A 22,970-nucleotide genomic window follows, 5' to 3' on the forward strand; every position below is an offset into this window, starting at 1 on the left:
TGCCCTTTGCATCACTTTAAGGGGCCTGTGCACAACACAGAATGTAACTTAGTTCCTACCCCAAAAGGAACAACAATAAATAAAGGAAATAAATAAAATACATAAACACAATAAATTAAGAATATTGACATTTATGGCAGTTAAAACATCACTTGCCTCTGCACCACCATTTTCCTTGTCTTATGTTCGGGCAGGTATCTTGCCCAAGGATATTTGTCATCCATATAATATTCAGTTCCACTGCTACACCGATGACACCCAGCTCTATCTCTCTACCAAACCTGACTCTACTCTTCCTCCACCCTCCCTCATCCTCTGTCTAGCTGAACTTAATTCTTGGTTCTCCTCCAACTTTCTTAAACTCAACAGCAATAAATCGGAACTTCTTCTGGTTGGCACTAAACGACTGCTATCCAGAATTAACAATTTCTCTCTCACCATCAATAACTCGCTGGTCCCTATCTCTCCCTCTGTGAAAAGCTTGGGTGTCATTCTCGATAGCACATTATCCTTTAACCCACATATCAATAATATTACACGTGCAGCATATTTCCAACTCCGTAACATCAATCGCCTCCGCCCCTTCCTCACACCTCACGCCACTGCCATTCTCATCCATAATCTTGTTATCTCTAGAATTGACTACTGCAACTCATTATTATTTGGCCTTACACAAAAATCTATCAACAAGCTCCAACGTGTCCAGAACTCTGCTGCCCGTATTATTACTAGGACTTCTTCTACCCACCACATCTCCCCAATCCTGAAGCAACTTCACTGGCTCCCGGTCAAATTTCGCATCCATTTTAAAATAATTCTGTATACATTCAAGGCTATTCATTCTCTCTCTCCACCGTACCTCTCTGACTTATTACAGATGAAGCTCCCATCCCGCTGCCTCAGATCTTCATCTTCTCTTTCTCTCTCTGTTCCCTCTGCTCGTCTGATCACAATGGGAGGGAGGGCCTTTAGTTGCTCTGCCCCTCGACTTTGGAATTCCCTACCCCCGGACCTCAGAAATATTAGTTCATTCTCTCTTTTTAAGTCCACCCTCAAAACTCATCTGTTTAAAATTGCCTATTCTTAAATTTCTGTATGTTTTTAACTTTTATCTTCTATTTTTATCATTGTGTATATTTCCAGTTTTTATCTGTTGTACAGTGTCCTTGGGTGCTTTGAAAGGCGCTATTTAAATAAAATGTATTATTATTATTATTATTATTATTATTATTATTATCCAGACTGGGGGAGCCAGGCATCAAACCACCAACCTTCCGATCAGTAGATGACCTGCTCTACCTCCTGAGCCAGATGAAAACAATCATGTTTTTGGGATTTCCTTACCTGGATGATTGAGCATGGATCAAGACAGCACGCTGTAATATTTGACAGATAGCTGCACTAAAAATGCCCAAGAAACTACAGTCAGTGGCTTCAGTTAGTGGAGGTGACGAAAGATACTCCTAACTCCTGAATCCAAATGAGTGAGTTTTAAACAGATTCTAGCCCCGTTTGGTTGTTATATAGGGTGAACTTAGTTACACGTGCTACAGTGTATTTTGTAGCCTGCTGTAAATATGGTTACTTTAGCTGTAACAATGGGTATTTTAACATGGGAGTCAGTGGGGATCGACTCACTTTGGGATCCAGCCTCATGTGGCCGTAAGAGGAACTGCAGTCCACTTCTGCACTGGCTTCGTTTTACAGCCCTGGAGGTTGAGGCTTGGACTAAAACGAGCCTCCTCCACTGCAGCAGTATGTAAATATGACAGAGGATAATAGGAAGCTACAGAGCAGCCCAGGGAAATCATAAACAGTGTGTAGGCTATGCTTAAGCGACACCGTTTAATCCCAAATTTGGGCAGCTGAGAAGAGAGAGAGTAAAAGGAGGGGGGCAGACAATGGAGGGGAGAGAAAGGAAAAAAGACAAAGGAGGAGAAGAGCGTGGGATGATAGGGACGGTTAAGACGAGGGGAGCGCACACACACGCGCGCGCGGAGGTGTGACGTCAAACTGGAGCGTAGCTGACACGCTCGCCCCCCGGTGCAACTCGCTGACCAGTCTCCCGCTCTCTGCAAATCAACTCCACGCGGGTGCTACTGCACGCCCTTTAAAAAAAAAAAAAAAAAACACCGTAGGAGGAGTAAGAGGAGGAGAAGGAGAAAGAGCCAAACCCGGGAGGTCTCACGCGGAGAGAGACGGCTCGCGGGAGGACGAGGAACTGGAGGAGGAGGAGGAAGGAGGCTTCGCTCTCTGTCAGCCTCGCGCGCACAGCACGCGGAGGCAGAAGGCATTATTTACTGGACGCTTCCCATGGAGACGCTCTCCGTCTCGCGCGCCGTCCTCTCAGAAAGAAGCGGGTAGGATTGTGACCGAGGGCGGCTCTCTCAGATCTCACAGCCAGGTGTTGCATCCCCCCCGTTTCGATGGGGAGGCCTGAGGAGGGTTGAGTGGCTCGCGCTCTCGACTTTAATCTGGAGTCTCGCGCGCAACAACAAGTTGATATTTCTGAGTCGTCGCCGAGTTTCTAAGAGAACAAGATTTTTGGATGTTTTTTCGTGTTTTTTTTGCTCCTCTCTGAGTTGCTGACCTCACCGCTGTCTGGATCTGTGTACTCGCGTGTGTGTGTGCATGTGTAGAAGACAGAAGACTGGAATTAATGTGAATATTCGTGCTGCAGGCGCAGATAGGACAGCCATGGCACGGTAAAGCGGACCGAGCTGTGCCAACGACGCACGAGCCATTTGGAAATCTGGTCTCTGTGCCGCGTGCACTCCTCGTGTCCCCGCCTCGTTTTTCCCGCTCCTGGATTGCCGCGGCACCCCGATGGTGCGGACGGTTGGTGGCTCGAGCTTGGACACGCCACCCGGTGATTGTTGTTGTTATTGTTGTTTTGAGACGCTTCTGACGATGCGCGCGGTTCATCTTGGAGATGTTTTTCCTTTCCAGTAGGATTTCTGTGCGGGTTTTTTTCGTTTTTGGAATCGTTCGCGCGACAATGACCTCCAACCCAAGAGAGAAGCACGCGCCCCCAGTTCAGTGCGCACGAGAGGACGTTGTCTCCCCCAAAATCGCCGAGCTCCTTAACGCGCGGGAAGGGTGGGTTACGAGCCTGTAATCAGTGCGGCGAAGACACACACAGACAAACGGGACCAGCGCGCGCGGTGGCAGCTGCCATGGAGCTGTCAGAGGTCCGATGCTCCAGCGCGAGCGAGGAGCTGTACACCATCAACAAGACCCCGAGCAGCAGCAACAACAGCAACAGCAGCGGCAGCGCGCGACCCAAACGGCTGCTGTGGCAGAACGCGGTGCGGCACATCACCGAGCAGCGCTTCATCCACGAGCAGGGCGGGGGAGGGGTGAAGGGCATCGGGCCGGACGAGCCCTACGACCCGAGCCAAGGGGCGCGGAAGCAGTCGGCAGGGCGGACGTCGGTGGGAGACCGGCACAACAACGGCGGGACCAAAGTGTTCCCGGAGCGCGCCAGCAGCGACCTGGGCTTCCTGCAGATCGACTGCGCGCCGAGCAACTCAGACTTCTTCCTGAACTGGGGCTACACGTATCGGGGCGTGATCTTCCCCACGCTGCGCAACTCCTTCAAGTCCCGCGACCTGGAGCGGCTGTACCAGCGCTACTTCCTGGGCCAAAGGCGCAAGTCGGTGGTGGTGATGAACATCCTGGACGTGGTGACCAAGCTCACCCTGCTGGTGCTGCACCTCACCCTGGCCTCCATCCCCATGGACCCCATCAAGGGGACGCTCCTGGGCTTCTTCACGGGCATCGAAGTTGTTATTTGTGCCTTAGTGGTGGTGCGAAAGGACACCACGTCGCACAGCTACCTGCAGTACAGCGGCGTGGTCACCTGGGTGGCAATGGCCACGCAGATCCTGGCGGCAGGGCTGGGCTACGGGCTGCTGGGCGACGGGGTGGGGTACGTTCTCTTCACTCTGTTCGCCACCTACAGCATGCTGCCGCTGCCGCTCACCTGGGCCATCCTGGCCGGCCTGTTCACTTCGGGGCTTCACATCCTGGTCCAGCTGCTCATCTCCAAGAATGTGCAGCTCTCCAGCAACCAGGTGAGCCTTCGACATACCCTGCTTTCACGTCTCCTCCATTCCTCTGCTCTGTCTTCTTTCGTTTGCCCGAAGCAGCTGCTTTATCTTCCTCTTTCTCCTCCCTGAAACTTTATCTTTTTACGGAGCGCTGATATTTACCGGAACTCTCAGCTGTGTGATGATGTTTCACTTTCCAAACCTACAGTCAGTTTATGTGCAGCTGGCACGTGTGTTTTCCCGTCTTTTAGAGCGCACAATTACAGTCGTAGACTCCACGACCAGGTGTGAATTTACCTGAGATGTTTTGTGTCGCCTGTGCTTCCCCGACTCTGGCTCAGGTGGTTTGATTTTTTCGTGTTTTAATAATGAAATGCGTCAGTTTGTGACAGCAGCCTGGTGTGACTGCCTCAGAGTGCTGCAGGTTTCAGCACCAGGAGCTGTCCAACACATACAGACACACACACAGACACACACACACACACAAAGGAGGGCCTGAAATGCAGCTGAGCTCCACATAGGTTTAGCGCCCCCTGCGGGTGAAAACAATAACTTTAATCTTTTTTGGTAAAAATGCATCAAATTCCAGGAGGTCTTTTAGAGTCAGATGCTTCATATGGAAGTGTGCAGGTGAACAGCCGAGAGGGTGATATTTCTAAATGTGCTTGCCTTTGATTGTCAGACTGTCTTATGGCACCATCATCATATATGTCTGAGTCCCTGAAAGCACCAAGAAATGAACACAGAGCTCTCAGAAAGCTTCAAATAACCGCAGCAGTCTGTCAACATCGACTGAAGAGCTGATCATCAGATGTGGAAGTAAACAACGCAAGCTAATGAAGCAGAACACGATTCTGAGCAGTTTTGTTGCTACTTAGTATCTGATTGATGGCGAGAGAGTGAGCGGCATGTTGCTGTAATCCATTAGTGGCCTGTCGTTGAACTTTCCCTCGAGGAGGGAGATGTTACAGCTCAACTATTTGATTTCTCAGCTCGTTTTGTGGAATCTTTGCTTTACACGGCTCTCGGTTTACAGACTGAAACTTAAATTCTATTTCAGTTCAGTTTGTGTTTGTGTTTATAAGGTAAAGACTCTACAATCTAAGACAGACAACACTAACAATATGAGCATCGACACTGGGGAGGAAAAACTCTGTTTTAGCTATTTGCTGTTACATGTAGGGGGTTGATGAAGAAACGACAAACAATAAACAGAACTATTAATCATAGGCAGGTAAAAATAGGTGCCTCTGTTCTGTCGGAGGTTCCTTCCTCTTAAAAGGGAATTATTTTTTCCCACTTTTTCCCAACTGCTTGCTCATAGGGGGCTGACTGATTGTTGGGATTTTCTTTCTAACTTTGCAGGGTCTTTATCTTACAATATAAAGTATCTTGAGGCGAATGTTGTTGAAAATATGTACATAAAGTTGAACCAATTTAATTGAATTTAATTAAAAGTTTGGATCTTAAAAGTAGACAGGGTGTCTTCTGAACCCAAACAGGAAGCTGCTTCCGCAGGAGCGGAGCCTGCGTCCTGTTCTGCTTTTGGAAATTTCAAATCAGTTGCTTATTTGTTTGTTGTGACCTATACAGTCAAAAACCTTCAAATCTCAAAGCTGGGTCCATGTTGCTGCAGTAAAGAATCGTTCCAAAATGTCCAGGCTCCACATCCAGTTTGACTCCCAAATGAAATCAATCATAATTTTGGTGAAAAATGTACAGAAATCTGCCCATAACGTTTGGTAATCCTGCTAACAAACAGTCAGACAGATAATCTGAACCACTGAAGCTTCTTGAACCTCTTTGGCAGGATTAAATTGTTATTTTGAGATTTATGCAGGCAAAGGGATAACTTTCTTTTTTAAGTTTAGGGATTTTATGAATTGATGCAAAGCAGTCAGTGAGTGTGTCCTGGTACTGGCGACCAAGTGCTAACCCTGCAGTAATCCACAGTAATGTGCTGAAATGATATAATTGCAAGTTAAACCTTTCACTGCATGGTTTGCACACTAAAATATTTGACTCCCTTTTTTCTTTTATCTCGTTGAAAAGCTCAGGAGGTATCGAGAGTGTTTTCCATTAATCAGAAAGCCAATGATTTCATTCAGAAACTGGCCCTAACATCACTGGTGCCTCTCTACGATAATGTGGTGTATTTCTACTATAATAAATGCAGTGTGAAGAAGTGAATGTGGTTTGTATTGCAGCACTTTGTGTGTTCAGTAAAAAAAAGCTTTTAAATGCCGTCCATTTGTGCTTTGTTTTCTTCCTGTTTGCTGTCACGAGTGAAAGTTCAAGTCAGCGTTGTTATTCATCAGTTGAATTCTGACAACGTGGTTTGTTTGGTGCTAACAGAGTCTGAGGATTGTCGTGTGAGCGCTGAGATAAATTGTTGGGTTGGTCAGAGGTTTTCTTCCACATCCTGCAGACGTCCCTGAACTGTTGGTTTCGGTTTACAGACGACCTGCTCTGCTCGTTTCTAGGCCCATTTTGTCCATTCGTGGACGTCACCCTCCCGCTAGATCAACATTTCTGATTGGCTCCCATCATATTAGGGACATCCATTCAGTATGACATCATACCGAGGCAAGAGTAAAAAAAAAGTCTGAATCCTGAGCTGCTTTTTTGCTCACTTTGATTCAGTTTCCTCGTTATTTGAAACTTGGTTTAATATCCATCATTGGAACAGTTTATATATGACAGAAAACCAGGAAAAGCAGAACGCAGAGCTTAAAGTCTCTCGCTTTGGATTTGTAAATGGGAATCATTTTTATGGAGAACTGTCATAAAGTAAGAACGGCATAATTTACATACTTGTTGTTCTTAGAAACCTTTGTGTCAGTCCAGGAGTCATGTTGCTATACTGCAAATAATATGATTTTTGTTTTTATAGCATTGGTTTGACTAATCTGGCCATCATAATAACGCTTTATTTTAGGAATCAGCTGTTTAAAAGTCTGAAAGATGCATAGCTTTTGGAAATTTCATGCAATGTGTTATCAATGTGTTATATTGTTATCACAATAGGTTCCTTTGTAAAAAAAATGTGTGTTTTCTCGAAGTGTGTAGTGAGGAGCAACAACAAACATCAAAGAAGCAAAAACAGAGATGCTGCAGATGGTTGTGTGTGCGCTGGTAGACGCTCTCACCTGAGGTGGATTATTCAGTGAGTTTAACTGCCTGTGATTATGAGTCTTCGGTCTGATGAAAACGTCACACAGCCTCTCAGATGTGTTTTCTTTTGACTTGACGTATTTCTTTTAAGATGAGTGTGAAATGCTCTCGAGTGCTGTGCACATCTCATTTCAGAATTAGCTCCTCACATCAGCAATTAGCTACGAAATATATTTTATAAATCAGCCGTCAGCTCTTTCATGTCTGGCAGATTTCCCAGAGTGACTTGTAATACTTGAAAGGAGCGTAGACGAACATGTGACGGGCAACTCGATGAAGAGCTCTTATACTTGGTCTTGAAATGCATTATTTTAGGGTTATGCAGAAACAAACACACAACATGAAGCCCAAAGCTACAGATCAAAGCGCATACACACAGCGTGTCTCTGGTCTGGAAGGATAATTCAGGTTAATTTATAATGTGTCCACTGTGGCTCTGTGCTCACTTTTCTGTCTTCACCTCTGTTGGAAAGATTTGGGGAAACATGGGACTCCCTGCAGCTCCCAGTAAAACTTGCTTAGACAGTTTATGGAGTCTGACTCAGAGATGAAAACTGAACATACCCCCTGCAGTAGGGCAGGGAGATTAATTGGATTTTAATTTTAATTAAGATTTTGGCTTCCGATAATGAAAACAAGATGATTAGGATAAAACAGTTTTTCCAGTAATTTTTTGCTAAAAATCACAATATTGTCTTGTTATAAGCCGCGGGGGGAGGGGGCTCTGAAAGCTTCACTCACAGTTTATTTCAGCTTGAGCTGTGATGCTGGAAAGAAAGTCATCAAATCTGTAGCCTGTAGGCTTATTGTTACCTTTTATGACTTCGGCTGAGGAGTCATATTTGTTACCCATCGGCTGAAAAAGGCTGCTGGGGTATTGTTGTTACTCTGCTGGTGAGCTGATGAGCGGGTGGCGTGGAAAGCCAAGTTTGTCAATGAGATAACTCGAGAATGAGGCGACATAGGAGCTTCAAATTGATATCCCAGGTTCAACTACTAAACATCTCGGACAAGTTTGAAACTAAGTGACCTCAACCTCAAGGTCAGAGGTCAAGTTTTCTGCTATAAGTCAAAGCTACCACAGAAAAGAGTAAAAACTCAGGTCAGAACATCAGCAATGAGCAGAAGTGCTGCTTCACTGACTGCAGCTGGATTCGTTACTATCGATGACTATCGTGCTGTTAGGCACATTCAGCTGTCAAGGACGTATCGTACACAAACTCTGCAGCTTCTTAAAGTTTTTCTGTGTTCAGCAGTCGAAGGGAAACCACTATATTTGAAATAAGGTGATGATTTGCACTTTAAAGTACAATGTGGCACAGTTTGTTAGCTCTCAGCTCAGCAGTTCTCAGTATTGGAAAGAGGATTAATGTTAAACTGTTTTTTATCTTCTTTGTCAGATTTGGGTATTTCAGGCTTTATAAGCATCATTACGTATTTTTGTTGTTGCTTGAGCTCTTTTTAATTTCACATTTTGTTCTCTTGTATAATAAAAACTGAGCTAAACAGTTAGTCGATCATTAAATTGGCTTTTTGTTGCCGATGGTGCGGACCTGCTTTTGTCCATCATTATGAATTCACTAACTGTGTATGTGTGGTTTGGACTCCTTAGCTTGGACAGGTATATATATATATGTGTGTAATTTTCACAGTTTTAGATTTGACTTTAACTTAAATGCTTTGAATCTTTGGCATTTTATGGTGATGATACCATTCAGTGTTTGAATGCTTTAGAGCTCGTTGAATTATCTTTCTCGGGTAATTCTTCGGTGAGCTTCTTTGACCGTTTGTTAGCAGAATACATCTAAATTATAAACAGAGACTTGCATGTATATTTGATCATAGGTGAGGCTTTGCCCAACTTAGAAGGGATTATTGTTCGGATTTGACATAGATATGCATCCTGGAAAGAGTGACATTACCCCAGGAATTACTGGAAATACTGGTTTAGGTGAGGGAGCTACCTGCTTACATGTCACCCACTCGATAGCAGCAAATGCTCTGATGCACTGGAATATTAGCTTTACCATTCCCATACTGGTGCAATCTAGTATCTCACAGGCTTTGTGCTATAGAGCTGGCGGGTTAAAGACTAGCCAGACATCCACCCCTTTCGGTAATGTTTGGCAGATTTTGGGTGCATGTGTGAAAATGGTTTTAAAAACAAATGTAGTATAAATGTAGTCATAAATGACTGCAAATGCATTAGAGACACTGAAATAAAACAAGGTCATCTTTATTTGGTTTGTTCAAAGGCAACAGTAGGAGAATAACAGCCAGATGTTTAAAAAGTCCAGTCGCTGGATGCAGCGTATGGTCTGCATGCGTCTCTGGAATTCTACTGGAGGGATGAACCTACGGCTGGTCGATAGGGAAAAAACTCTTATTGCAATAATGTTTTTAGTATCAGTCGATATCGATAAATATAACCGTATAAATAAAATCACAATTTTTTTTCAGGCATAAGGTTTTTTTCTTTTACTCCTGAGATTTTATTCCAACCACACGATTGGTTCAGCACGGCGCTGTTCTCATTATCATTGGGCTTTTGTGTTGTCTGTCAAAACGTGGATGAAATGAGCTCCATTGACTTTATGTTGATCATGTTTTTTATCACTGTTGAAGGTTTCACCGTCCAGCTTTGCATGGGTCCACAGTCCCCTAAAGAAGGTGTTAGGATACAGGCTGGCACTCAGAACATGACTGTACTGATGTTGCAGTGACCGTAGTGGACCCAACCCACAGCGTAACAGAGCCTCACTGAAGGGTCAAAGATTTCGTTTTCTTAAATTTGTCACTTATAGTAGCTCACAGACTTTTTGGGAATTCTAAGTGCTGCAGCATTAAAGCTCTCTGAGCATGCTCAGTGAGATTCATGTGATCTCGTGTGAGGCCTTATCTTCCCACTGGTGTAAATGGTCTGGTACTTATTGCCAGGGATTGAACCACCAGCCGTCACAGGCTCGACCTCGTGAGCTGCTGAATGCTCGTGCCTCTGTGTGGCTGTGTAGCTGACTAAAGCTGTGCAGCTGGCTGTAGGCTGCACTGACTGGCTGTTGTTGTGTAGCTCAGGGTGCATTTCCCAGCTCCCCCACCCGGCGCGGTTCAGCTGTCGCTCTGCTCGCTGCCACCGAACCAGCGAGCTTTTTCTGTGTCGGCGGTCGATAGTTTTAAAGAGGCTGCTGTAAGCTGGATTCAGAGGCTGATGCTATGCTTTGCAGTAATTGATTACAGTTTAATGACTTTTCAATAAAACCTCTGATATTTCATAGACTCAGCAGGCCATGAAAGCTTTTCCATTCACTTCTGTCAATAGGTCATGGTTGCACTAATCACTTATCCCCCTTCAGTAACTCTGGAGCAATACTATAACATGTTTATCACATTATGTTTTTAGCTTGATCCACTGCTTATAAGAAAAACATTTCTTTGATTAACAAGCTTCTTGGGATTTCTAAGAAACCATGAGTTAGAGGTATATCAGACATACTGAGCGGTAGTAAGAAAAAACTGCACAGATTTAGCACTAGCTTTATTTTAGATTCAGCTGAGTGTTACACTAAGGCCAGTAAATTACAAGTGAATAGTCCCTGTGCTCTTATTTTGAAAGTTTAGTCTTTCATTTCCCTGTTAGAAGACTGGGTGGGTGCAGCGGTGCATGTCCTCATCATTCAGCTGCCATCATCGAGTCACTGAACTTATCATTTAAATGATTTTATAGGATCTTTTTGTATATATATGCAAACACATCGCTCCAGCTTTCACTCCCTAACCACCGAAACACAAAACAGAGCGACAGTGACTGTCAATCAGTTATTTAGTCAAAAGTTAATAAAAGATAATGTAGCAATTGTTTTGCCACAATTTATAATGAGAGTCAAATGTTTGATACTTTTTTACGTTTCTTTTATCATTAAGCTAAATTTGTTTGGGTTTCACAATATTTGAAGACATGTTGTCAGATTAGTGAATCAGGAGATGATTCAAAATGCAGACTCACGGGCAAGATGGTATCAACTAAAAACAACCTTTTTATTGAAGGCGAAGTTACCATGGTTACTTCACCTTCACTAAGTAGCAAAAACAAAGTCCAGGAATAAACATCATAGAGAGATGCTGGGAGCGGTGCGCACAGGAAACAGGAACTATGGGAAACAAGCGTTATCAAGACACACAAGGTGATTAGGGAGGTAAAAACACCAGGGAACACAGCTGGGACCAATCAGGGAAAGGAGACGGGAAAAAGTAAATACCATGTCCACGAGACAGAAGACTACCAAAATAAAATAGGAAGAACTCAGGAAGGGAACATCACTGACAGAAACGTAACTACACACAGGGAACAGAGAGGAGACAGGAAAGGAACATTGTAACAGAAACTGAAAGACAAGCACAAAGCAAACTAACAAACACAACAAACTGAAGAACATCAAAAAGACCTGCAGCACACATCATGAAGACTGCAAAAACATGGTGATGAAGAGGTTTTAATAAACCAAACCAAAACTCCTCAATACTCAAGAAAATAATCAAGAAGTTATTTTGTAGCTCTATAAAATAATTTTTGCGTAAAGTTGCAAGCTACAAAATGATGGTAATCTGGATCAAACTTGTTTTTGGTTTTATTTTACTGCCTCATTAAGTGTCTCAGTGATCAAACCTGTGGCTAACAGGCGTTGTTTTTAATCACATATTATCTCGCCAAAAGACAAATTAATCGTTTTCTTTACAGGACTTTAAATTGTTCAACCCTCAGATTTCTGCCTCAGTGTAATGAAAGTCTGAGTTACTGACATGCAGGAGTGTTTTTGAAGTTCAATAATGACTTTATTAATTAGCTTCCACTCATGCTGTGATAAGTCTTAGCTTGTGTCATTATTATAAGTGTTATCTCGCTGGAAAGTCAGCGGGCCGGATGGATTAGTTTAGCGTGGAGAGTTTGTATTAGTTGACCTCTGAGATCGGCGCCTAACATGTTTCGTCTTAACTCGGCTGCAGTGACGTGGTGGCGGTGCAGCTGGATGGACGCAGCAGCAGAGGGAGGATTAGGACGGCTCATACTGAACGCCTGGGGTTAGGAAGACTCGACACGCTGTGAAATTTAACATCCTGAACTCAAGTGGTGCTAATCTGCTCTTATTAATTATGTTTGCGCGAGGATGTTGTGAACAGAATATAAAATCCAGATCAACAATTATACAGAGAGAAGAGACAATAAGGGAATGAGATTGGATGAAGGAAGCTGAGGATTTACCACACTTGCCAGAAGCACAAAGTTAAATAGGTACAAAAACATTTCAGTGGCTTTTGAGGACATTTTGTGAGGTGGCTTGTGGTTATGAGAGCATCTCATCCTTACTGTAGGAAGTAGTCTGGTGGATGGATTTATGATACGTGCTGATTTATGTTAAAGACAAATGAGGACACAAAACTTTGCATATAATAAACTGAATTCTTTTAATGACCAGTAGGGGGCAAATCCTGCAAAAAATCATAATGTATAGAAATCTATGACCCCACCTGTAACTTGATCTCTGACTCGAGTAAACACTTTCCTGACATGTTTATGGTTTCAGTCGCTAGTTTCAAGTCCTTGTGAATAGAACATGATGCTAATTTTTCAAATGATTTTACTAGTTATTTATTACTAGTCTTTAGGGTGGGGCTACCGAGGGATTTAAAAGTCTCCAAAAGTCTCTTTGTCACTATTCACCACTGAATCTTTCTGTCAGACTCAAAACAACTTCCATCGATCCACCTCGGTCTCTTTAGAGTCTCGTTGGGCCCCTGTTGGCCCCACATCCTTTGTGTCCCTCCTGTCGAAGGCTGTGGTATTGACTGCTGCCTTTCCCTTAAAACCTTCACACCGTCATGCCCCATCTTCTCACTGTCTAAACAATATACTCATATCGACTCGTGGCTTTTTTTCCCCCCCGCTGAAAAGACTCCAAGCAGACCCAATTCTGGCTTTCCAATCATGGCTGTATTGACAGCTGCCTTTGTGCAGAGGTCATTTAGTCTTCTTTCTTGCTGTTAAATGAACAGGGGCATCAGTAAATAACAGATTAGCCTGTTCTGGCCAGTGAAGGAGCATGCATGTGAATGATAATGTGTGTGTTTGGGTGTCAGGGAAGAGTTTGCATGGAGCTAAGAGTGTTATAAAACTGTCAATAGCACTGTGTCTTATTTTCTCTGTTCACACACACACAGCGAGAGCTTCGTACCCGCCGATTAGCTGTTCTCCCGCTCGCTGCAGCTTCCTCTTTCAAGGTCAAAGTCAGCTTACCTAGAGCGCTGGCTGCACGGAGGAGATAGAGAAGTTTGGATTTCATACCGAGACAACGTGCATGCATTTTCTATCCCTGAGAGGAGAATTTTTTGTCTGTTTGAACACTCAAAAGGCTTTGAATGTTAACAACCCTTTTCAAAGACATTGGCTTCATCTCTCTCTGCTTTCATTTACATTTTTGATTTTGGGCGTTACGTAAGAAAGCGCTGATCAGGTTTTCTGTGACTGCATCTCGGTGCCACTGGCTGATCACGACCTCATCCGCCGATTTGAGCCAACCCATTTTCTACAACATAAAAACAAAGCGCCAAATAAAAGCTGTTTGGGAAAAAGTGTAATTTCTCACAGCTGCGTCTGCACGTGGAAATAAATCACAGGTTTTACCCCCACGCAGTCATTTTGTATATTACTGTGTGCGCTTGATTGAGGTGGTTATTCATCTGGTGCCAGCGGTGGCTCGTTGGAAGGTTTTGACAGCAGAAGCAGGATCGGCTCTGCCGTCTGTGTCCAGCCTGAAGTCATGAAGTGGTGTATGAATAACAAGCGAAGTCATCCTCAAATGTCCTTAAACAAAAATGTAAATCTTTGTATTTCCATTACAGAAGACCAGATTATATATATCAATACATATTTATATCAAGATATATAATGTTCATATATTAAAAAGTTACCAAAATGAGCAATATGGATTGCCTTAAAAATCGGGGTGGGTTTAAAATATAGATTTCGCTGATTCAAATCGATTTTAGCTTGAATAAAGTGATATCAAATCATTAAATCCTGAATTTTTAAATATAAATGTATTTTTCCAGAAATGCCACAATCTCAGGTAAAAGCTGACAGAAGTATTTCAACAACCACCAAACAGCTAAAAAAGCAAACGATTAAAGAGCAGGTAAACGGATCCTCACAAAGATGTAAACACAAAGCGTGGATCGTTCACCCGACGGCACGTGCACAGACACGCCGACAGCTCACAGATTCTGTTGCTGCAGGTTTCGTCACTCTCTGACCAAAATTCACTGAACCAGCAGCAAAAGACGATCGAAACTACGCTTCACATTTGATAAACATCATCATAAATTCCCTCTTACTTCGGCTGTTTTGCTTCTACCATGATAAAAATATAGATATGTACTGATACTGAAATCGAATCAAATCAATTATAGAAATCCGTGACGAGACCCAGCCCTACTTCAAAGCTCCTTTGAAAAGATGTTTATAAAAAGTTATTCTTCCACTTGGAAAACATGGAAGATATTCTGTGGAGTCTTTTCATCCGTTACCTCCATCTTTGTTTTCCCAAAAACAGCCAGGAATGCCCCCTGGCAAGTTTCAGGAAGGTGATGGATATGTTAATGCAGATGTGTGAACTCATTTAATACATATTTAAATGTGTATTATGTGACAAGTTTTTTCACATTTTAAATGCTGTCTGAATTCTATTGTGCCTTAAAAAATTAGCCCATCCCCAACTTGTTGTTAATATACTTTAAGACAGACCTTCCCAAAGTGTGGGGCCCGCCCCCTAGGGGGGGCGCAGAGCCATTGCAGGGGGGGCGCGGCATGAAAAGGGAAAAAAAAACAAAAAAACAAGGCTTGGACACTGCTAGCACGGGCGCTCACACAAACGCAAAGCAGGAGATGAAGCATCGCTGAATATGTTTCCAAACCAACTTCATTCTAAGCCAAAGACTAGAAAATATGGTGAAGCAAATCTTCACCTGCACAAGTGCTGAGGTAGGTCTCCCTGCAGAATTGGTTTTCCCTTCGTCGGGAGCAGCGCTGGGCTGTTTAAATCACGGACAAACAGGATCCCACATTCTTGATTTGTAGTTCACAAACACTTGTTGTAATGACTAACTACTCCTGACATTTTGGAGATGTGAGCTCTTTATACAGTAAAGTTACAGTGGGATACCAATAACATCAGGCTGATCCTGCCACGATTTGTTCAAATCACGGACAAACAGTATCCAACAGTTGTTTATGTTTTTGAACCCATTTTGCAGAGGGATTTTTTGAAAAATGTATTAATAGCAATGTTGAATATTATTACACAGGAAAAAAAACAACTACATGTAAAATAATCACACCGTGACGCCTCTGCTTTTCTAAATGGAGGGACAGTAACTGCGTGTGTATATGTAAGCGTGTAAAACTGCAGACAGTCAGATTAACAGTATTTTGTCTCTATCTGCCATTCTGCAATTCATCTCATGTAAACAATAACGTGGCGGACAGCTGACGTGAAAAAAGGCACATACCTTTGACGTTGCGTGACGAACTCTGTATTCCTCGTCCACACGTAAACGCAAAAACGGAGGTTTAAAAAAATCTTCGGTGATTCGAAACGCCGTTTACGTGTGGACGAAAGGTCCAAACGCACAGAAACAGCTGCGTTTTCAAAAATACCCGTGTAGGTGCGGACGCAGCGTAAAAGAGTTAGTTTATTTTCTTACTACCTGTAATTTATTGCAGATTACTTGTATTTGTGTTTACTGAATGTTTAGTTGTGAAATAAACCGCAGTGGAGTTTGAAAACAAAACATGGGTGTGTGTGGTTGGAGGATGTGTTTGTGTTTGTGTGGGGGGTGTTAGGTGGGGTGGGGGGGGATTTTCTTGTAAAACATAGGGGGGCCTAGCAAAAAAAGTTTGGGAACCACTGCTTTAAGATGACTTCTTTTTTATGGATCTTGATGAAATATTTGAGTATGTGAGACTTCTGCGAGCCCCCAGATGCCTCAACACATCGCTGCTCCCAGTTTTAACATTTAGAAACACCCGATAATGTTATCTGAGGATCTGAGCTCATTAATGATGAACATCAACAAATGACTTGCTCCCTGACACAGACTATCCAGTATACACACCGTTTTCCCAGCTGCAGTACAAGATACGTGGCTCACAGTATAGTACATACAGTATAATCTTGCAGGATAACAGTACAGGAGAGTCTCATCACTGTTTCGACTGACGGTAGCTTGCACTGTATGCCAGCAACGCTGCGGTTCAGGGCCTCGTGTCATTAATAACAGTGATGTTATGCAGAGGCCCTTTACCCTCGTAGCTTTTAATACAGTAGATTCCCACAGGCTGAACTTCTGGGCAGAACCTTTGCTTCTCCGAACCCCCGAAGAGATTGACAGTGATGGGCAGCCATGTTGATCCAGACACAATTTCTGCTATGTGGAGTCATAGTGACCTCATAAGTGTTGCTGTCATCTGTAGCTTTCCTCTTTCTTTTGCTTTTGCAGACATTTCCTCCGTGTGCAGTCAGGCGTCTTCAGACTGACTCAGCTCGCTGAAAAATATTTTGGAGGGAGGAGGGGTGTGGGGCAGGCGGGCACAGAGGGACGAATCACTGACTCCAGCCTTCCCCCAGCCACCCCTCGCCTCCCTTTCACCCTCCTCGGTGGTTTCATGCGGTTGATCTCAGACAGTCTTGTTGTTACCAGACACTGCACTCAGCCTCTCTTAATATTTGATGAAGGATCAGGGCCATCAGTTGCAGCTTTTTGAGCTTTTAATGGCACAGTTTTCCGGTGGCATTCTTGTGCAGTGACCTTCCAGGCGTTGCTTAAAAATGACTTGAGAAGCAAAAGCTTTTACAGTCTTTCTGTCTCATTGCTCTGTCTGCAATGCTCGCTGAACTCAAGGGTTTCCATCAACTTAGAAAGCAGCAAAAGTAATTACACATGTACTGTTCAAACAAGATGAGGGGACTATTTAAAGTAGGGAAGAGTGTAATTCTTGTAAAATAATTTAAGACGTCCTTAATTTGCATTTTTTGCATGTGGGTCAAGTGTAGGGATGGGTATCGTTTAGGTTTTATCCGATACCGGTGCCAAACCGGTACTTTTGAAATGGTGCCGGTGCTTAAACGGTGCTCAAACCGGTGCTTAAAGAATGGAGAACACAAAATTGGTCCAAAGACCTCATGTTCAGCTGTTTTTTTTGTAAAAAGATAACAATGTTAGCCTTTTCTGCAGCTATGGGGCATATATGGTATCACTCTTGGCTGGAAGCAGTGCTTAAACAATGGAAAAAACACAAACTTTGTCCTAAACCTCTCATGTTTAACTGTTTTCCACTTTTTCTTTGGTCATTTTAGCCTTTTTGTCCAGGGTGAAGGGAGTATCTGCCATCAAACAAGAAGACAGCCGCATGTAGCTATGATGATGTTTGCTAGTTCACCTTACATGCATTAATGTAATAACGTGGTTAGCCTACTCAACGTAAATTACACACGAACAACATTAAGCTACTCACGCAGAGAAGAACGGCTGCTGCTGCATCATCATCCTCATCATTTCTGCTACACTGGCAGGGCTAGGGGCCAGGACTCTCCTCTTCGGGTTTTTGGGGGATGTTGCTAACTCCGGGTCCGATAACAGGCACCACACCCGCAGTAGATGTGCTCGGTATGAGGTCTCGCAGCAAGCTATCAAATACGGCGCATTTCTCGGCTTTTAAAAAAAACGCTATGCGTCGCCAGGTGTTTCATCGGATTTGAGGTGTTACCTCCTTTGACAGTATCACAGTATCAGCTTAAAGCACTTAATCTGTAGCTCTGCTCTAACAGAACGTACGTACCTGGCCCCGCCTACTATCCTCGGAAACGTAAAATGATTGGCTAGAATCTAAAGTGTACCACAGCTCAGGAAAAAAAAGCACCGAAATAAAGCACCGAAATGTGCGCTGCTTTTCGGTCTGGTTACTACCGTTTATGTCAGAACGGTAATAACCAAATAAGTGATGACGTGATGAACCCTGCTGCAGGGTCCAAACTACTCTGTGTTTATTAAGGCTGTCGAGGTTTTAACATGTTTTAATGTTTTGTATCTTTGTTCTGTTTAATCAGAACAAGCCTCTAAATACAGTCAGTGATCGCTGTCTCTCTCGGTTTTTATCATTTTAAAGCTCAGTTTAAAACCTTACGATGTAACTACAGCCCAGCCCACGCAGCAGTATATTAATGACTAACCTCTTTGTGGATGGATCATCTCAGTTGTTCTCCTGACTGAAGTTCGATCCGTTTACAGCATCCTGCCATGCGATTGCATTGCAACCGTCAAGAAGCTGCTTCAAGTATGTGTCAGCAAAGCTTCTGTAAACACCCAGAGTTGGACCAGTAAAGGTCAGAGTTTCTGGGGTAACCCGTACCTCTTTATTTGACAGCAATGTGTGAACATAGTTTTGGAAATTTGCATCACAAGAACCGGTTTATACAGAGAGCAGCACAGCCTTGTAGTTGAGAGACTTTCTAAGAGGTTCAAGGCAGCAGACTAATACGAGCTATAACACATTGCTTTGTCTTTGCTCAGGTTTGTTTAAAGACAGGAAAAAATGAAGACCTTTATGTTTGCTCTGGCTCATTTCCTATAACAAACTTCACTGGGGGCAGTTTTGGCCTCGGCCACCGTTTGTCACCTTGTTGACTCCTCCGGTCTCGTCCTCAGTAAGACCAAATGAAATAGTTTGTCTGAAGAATTACTGCCCCTGAGTCTTGGCTCGATACGAAGCGATAAAAAAAAAAGACACCTCGTAGCGACTCATTTCCTCATTTCTCTGCTTTCTGCTCCGGGCTCTTAAACCTATTTTTGTGAACTTTAAGTGCCAGAAGAGTGTCCTGACCTGATAAATCACACTAGCAGCACAGCCAGTTCTGAAAGTGCCGCCAGGGAACATGGGAGGTTTTCATTTTTACTCCATTTCACTGAAGTTTGTTCTTTTTCTAAACTTTCACTGAAATCTAAACTGAAACGTGCCAGTTTTGCTCCAGAGTGTTGCACACCGACCTTCAGAGTTACCTGCGAGTCATTTCTAATTTCTTGCCAAACGCTGAGTCAGCACTCACCCTATTCCTGCCTCCATTATCAGCCAGGCATTCATCTCAATGAAGGCTTCTCTTTGTGTTCCTGCGTCTGAACTGCTGACTGAACCTAATTACTGGTTATTATATCTTGGCTGGTAAATGTAAGGCAGCAATTCTAAAACATTAATTTTAATTAATTTTAAACTCAAAAAGGGTTTTGGACACTAGTTGCAGAGTGTGAGCAGAATGTGCTTTTGTCAGTGTGTCCATGATGCTTTTCTGGTTCTGATCAAAGAGTTTTTCTGACCCCAAACCAGTAGTTTCAAAGTCAACAGAAGGCAGTTCACCTGCAGCTTGCAGAAAGATACAGAAAACTAAAAGCCCCAGTTTGATGCATGCAGTGCTTTACAGCTTCCAGTTTATAGACATGGGTGGAACAATTAGTCATTTTATTGCTTCATGCAAAAAAAGGAAAGAGGAGGCTGTTTGTTTGTGAGGGGCTCAGAGTAGACCTGCTGCTCCTCCACACTGAAAGGAGGCAGCTTTGTTTTGGTCACAACCAATCTGGAGGAGACCCCAGAGTGGACCAGGTCATGCTGCAGAGATGAAGTCTCTCCAACTAGGTCTGGAAAGCCTCGGTGTCTCTCCAGGAGGAGCCGAAGGAAGCAAGCTGCCCCTGTGGCAGGTAAGCAGGAGGACATGGATACAAAATATGATTCAACCTTTGCAATCTTGCCTCTGTACACCCCCCCCCCCCCCCCCCGGAAAGCAGGGGAAGACATGCAGCAGAGGGCTGCAGGTCAGACCAAACTGGCACCTCACATTTGAGTTTACATAAAAATATGGCGCTGACTGTTTAAGACTTACAGTCATTTTTATAGATAGTGCACAATTTATAGGCCTGGGTGTAACTACTAAACATCTCGGATAGCTTTAAATCCCGGTGACGTCGACCTCAGAATCCAAGTGAGAGGTCAACTTCTCTGAAACTCTTGGTGAATCCATTTACTCACGAAAGAAAACGCGAAATCGCTAGTAGTCAGAGCAGGGTTCAGGATGTTTGATCCTCGTAATAAACAGGTAACACTGGTGCTACTGTCTGTGTTGTTTTTCCCAGTGTCCCTCCCACTCTGTGCGTGGATGTATTAATTAAGCGTAGCTGTGTCTCGGGGCTGGGTCAGGAGGTTAAAAGACGAGGCGTATCGATTATCTCTCACAAAGACACCAGCTGATGAATTTGATGGACGCCGTGGTGGGCAGTCTGACCCTGAAACCTCTCCTGTGCTGTTGCTGGAGGTTAAGGATGACACATTGTAGGGATGATCACTGCCGGGTCTCAGCGCAGAGACCCATCCATCCTCATCGAATCAGGAGATCCTCCCACACCTACATTCAGGTTTATGTAACAAACACACCTTTTCTCTTGGAGCAGTTCGTCTCTCTGGAGGAGTGACCTGAAACAACAAGAAAGAGCAATATTATGGTTAACGTTTTATTTACATGCCATCTGTATTTAGCTAACTTAACTGGATAATGTGTGTGAATCTTTGGCAAATGAGTGGAAGTGGGATGCCAGACTGCATTTGGAGGTGGCACCTATCGCTGACTCGTCCTGTTAACTACAACAAGCCCGATAAAAGCTACAGGCTGAAGCATTAACAGCAGCACTTGTTCTCTCAACATGGGATGGGCCACGATTGTTAAAAAGGCAGTTTGCTCTGCATGCAACGATCGGAGTTGGGTTTGCTGTCGCTGTGACGCTGACTCGGACAGCTCCACTGGGCGTCGGTGATTTATGTCTGCTCAGTCCGCTTGTTTTCTTCTTTGTTTCTTTCCTGGTTCCTAGCGAGCGAGCTAACGTAGCACGGAGGAAGCTAATAGCATAGAGTCAGCAGCTTTTCTTTACATGATAGCAGCAGTTCACCGCTTACCTGCAAACTGCGGTCACGCGAGGGGATGCTGCTGTCAGCTTCTCACTGTTTTATATTTTGTGGCACTGACACAAACAGAAGCTGTTCATCTGCTCGTCAGCTCCTCTCTGTGTGTGTGAGGAGCTGCAGACAGCTACTCACCTCAGTTATGTTGATTTATATTCTGAGATGTATTTCTATTTCAACATCAGGCTGAATGCACCGATATTTCGTTCTGATGTGCTGGTGTATGTCCCAAATCACAATAAAGTGGCTATTCTGCTTTTTTCTATCCTATTTTATTTTAAATTATAATTGTCAAACTTTATTCTTGTACAATTTGTCAGGCAGCAAACACACGCTGGCTGCACTTCGTGGCTCCAAAATGGATATTTGTTGGATCTAAATGCTATTAAAAGTTTTCTCAATCATAAATGTGTTTTTAAAATTCTGCAGATAAAAGCCAGATCCCTGCTCGTCGTGCCCATTAGTTCTCCAAAAAGCATATCTTTCTCCCCTTGAAGGCATCATCCTCAGCTGGCTGTATTTATTTCTCCTGCTGTTCCAAAGCTGGTGTGATATGCATCAACATTTGCCCTGTTTGAGTCTGAGAGCATATTGAGTGAGGTTTTAAGCTCAGAGCGAGGGCGATTTACAGCTTATTCTTCACATCGAGGATGATTTCAGCCAGGATTACCTCCCAGCGGTAATCTATTCATAGCACCGGAGTGGCAGCCAGCATCTCTCGCCGCTCTCCTCTGGGGTCAGCGTTTAACGAGATTAATGTTGGATTACTGTTATCTGTTTGAAATGTGAAAACGGAAGGTGTTCAGAAAGGTGACTCTAAACGACAGACGTGTCCAAAATGAGAGAAGAAGAAAGGAGAAAGAAATGTGATGATAACAGGATACATCGAAACTGATGTGATGCCCGAAAACCGTAGAAGGGAAACATCACAGTGAGACTGTGAGATGTTTGCTTTCCTTTAATTGGTTCTTAGTTGTACGGTGGCCACCAGGGACAAACTTTGCAGAACAAGCAGCTTTTAAATGTTTCTGGAAAAAGCTTGTTGCCGGTGTGGCTGCATCTTGTATTGATTCATCTGTCAAAGATGTTTTTTTCCCAGCATTTGGCCTTTAGCCTGACCCTGAATCTCTGCCTCCACCTCTTCCAGCAGCTCTGACTGACAAAATGTTAAAGTCAGCTCTTTTAAAAAGCTCTTCTGGCATTATCTTAGCATCAGCTGCCCTCCAGGAAAAAATGGAAACCGATCCTGGTGCATTTAAGTTTAACCTGATCGTTGGAGGCTGACTTTCAGTGCAGTAATTTTACTTTTTATTCTGACGTAACACACACCAATGCCTTAGCAACATCCTGGTGGAGATAGCGAGACCGCCAGGGTCACCGTGGATGGTCTGCCCGCCCAGCAAGCGTAGAAGGCGACGGAGGGAAAGAAAGCAGAAGAGGGGATGCCGGTCGGGCTCAGACGCTAGGCTACGCAAACATCCACACCGGCCAGCACTTCCGAGCCTTTTCCTATCGAACGCCAGATCCATTACCCACAAACTTGACGAATTGGAGCTACAGATAGCCAACACAAGCTTTGCACGTAACTGCAGCATTATTCTTATTACGGAGACGTGGCTTCACCCGCTGATTCCCGACGCTGCAGTCGAGTTAGCAGGCCGCACGCTACACCGGCATGACAGAAACAGCAACTCAGGTAA

General features: G+C 43.9%; 1 protein-coding gene across 2 annotated transcripts in view; it reads left to right on the top strand.

Moving 5' to 3' along the window:
* The first annotated feature begins 1,509 nt into the window (after positions 1 to 1,509).
* adcy8 (adenylate cyclase 8 (brain)) overlaps positions 1,510 to 22,970 on the top strand; it is a 127,817-nt gene continuing 106,356 nt past the window's right edge. The window contains exon 1 of one of the 2 annotated variants that reach the window (XM_082514276.1): positions 1,510 to 4,076. In XM_082514276.1, coding sequence (XP_082370402.1) covers positions 3,177 to 4,076 — 900 coding nt within the window. In that variant the 5' untranslated portion in view covers positions 1,510 to 3,176. The remainder of the gene's footprint in view (positions 4,077 to 22,970) is intronic. The other variant, XM_082514277.1, reaches the window with a different exon arrangement.

The sequence above is a fragment of the Aulonocara stuartgranti genome, assembly GCF_965226115.1.
Source record: "Aulonocara stuartgranti genome assembly, chromosome: 18".
NCBI classification, from domain to species: domain Eukaryota; kingdom Metazoa; phylum Chordata; class Actinopteri; order Cichliformes; family Cichlidae; genus Aulonocara; species Aulonocara stuartgranti.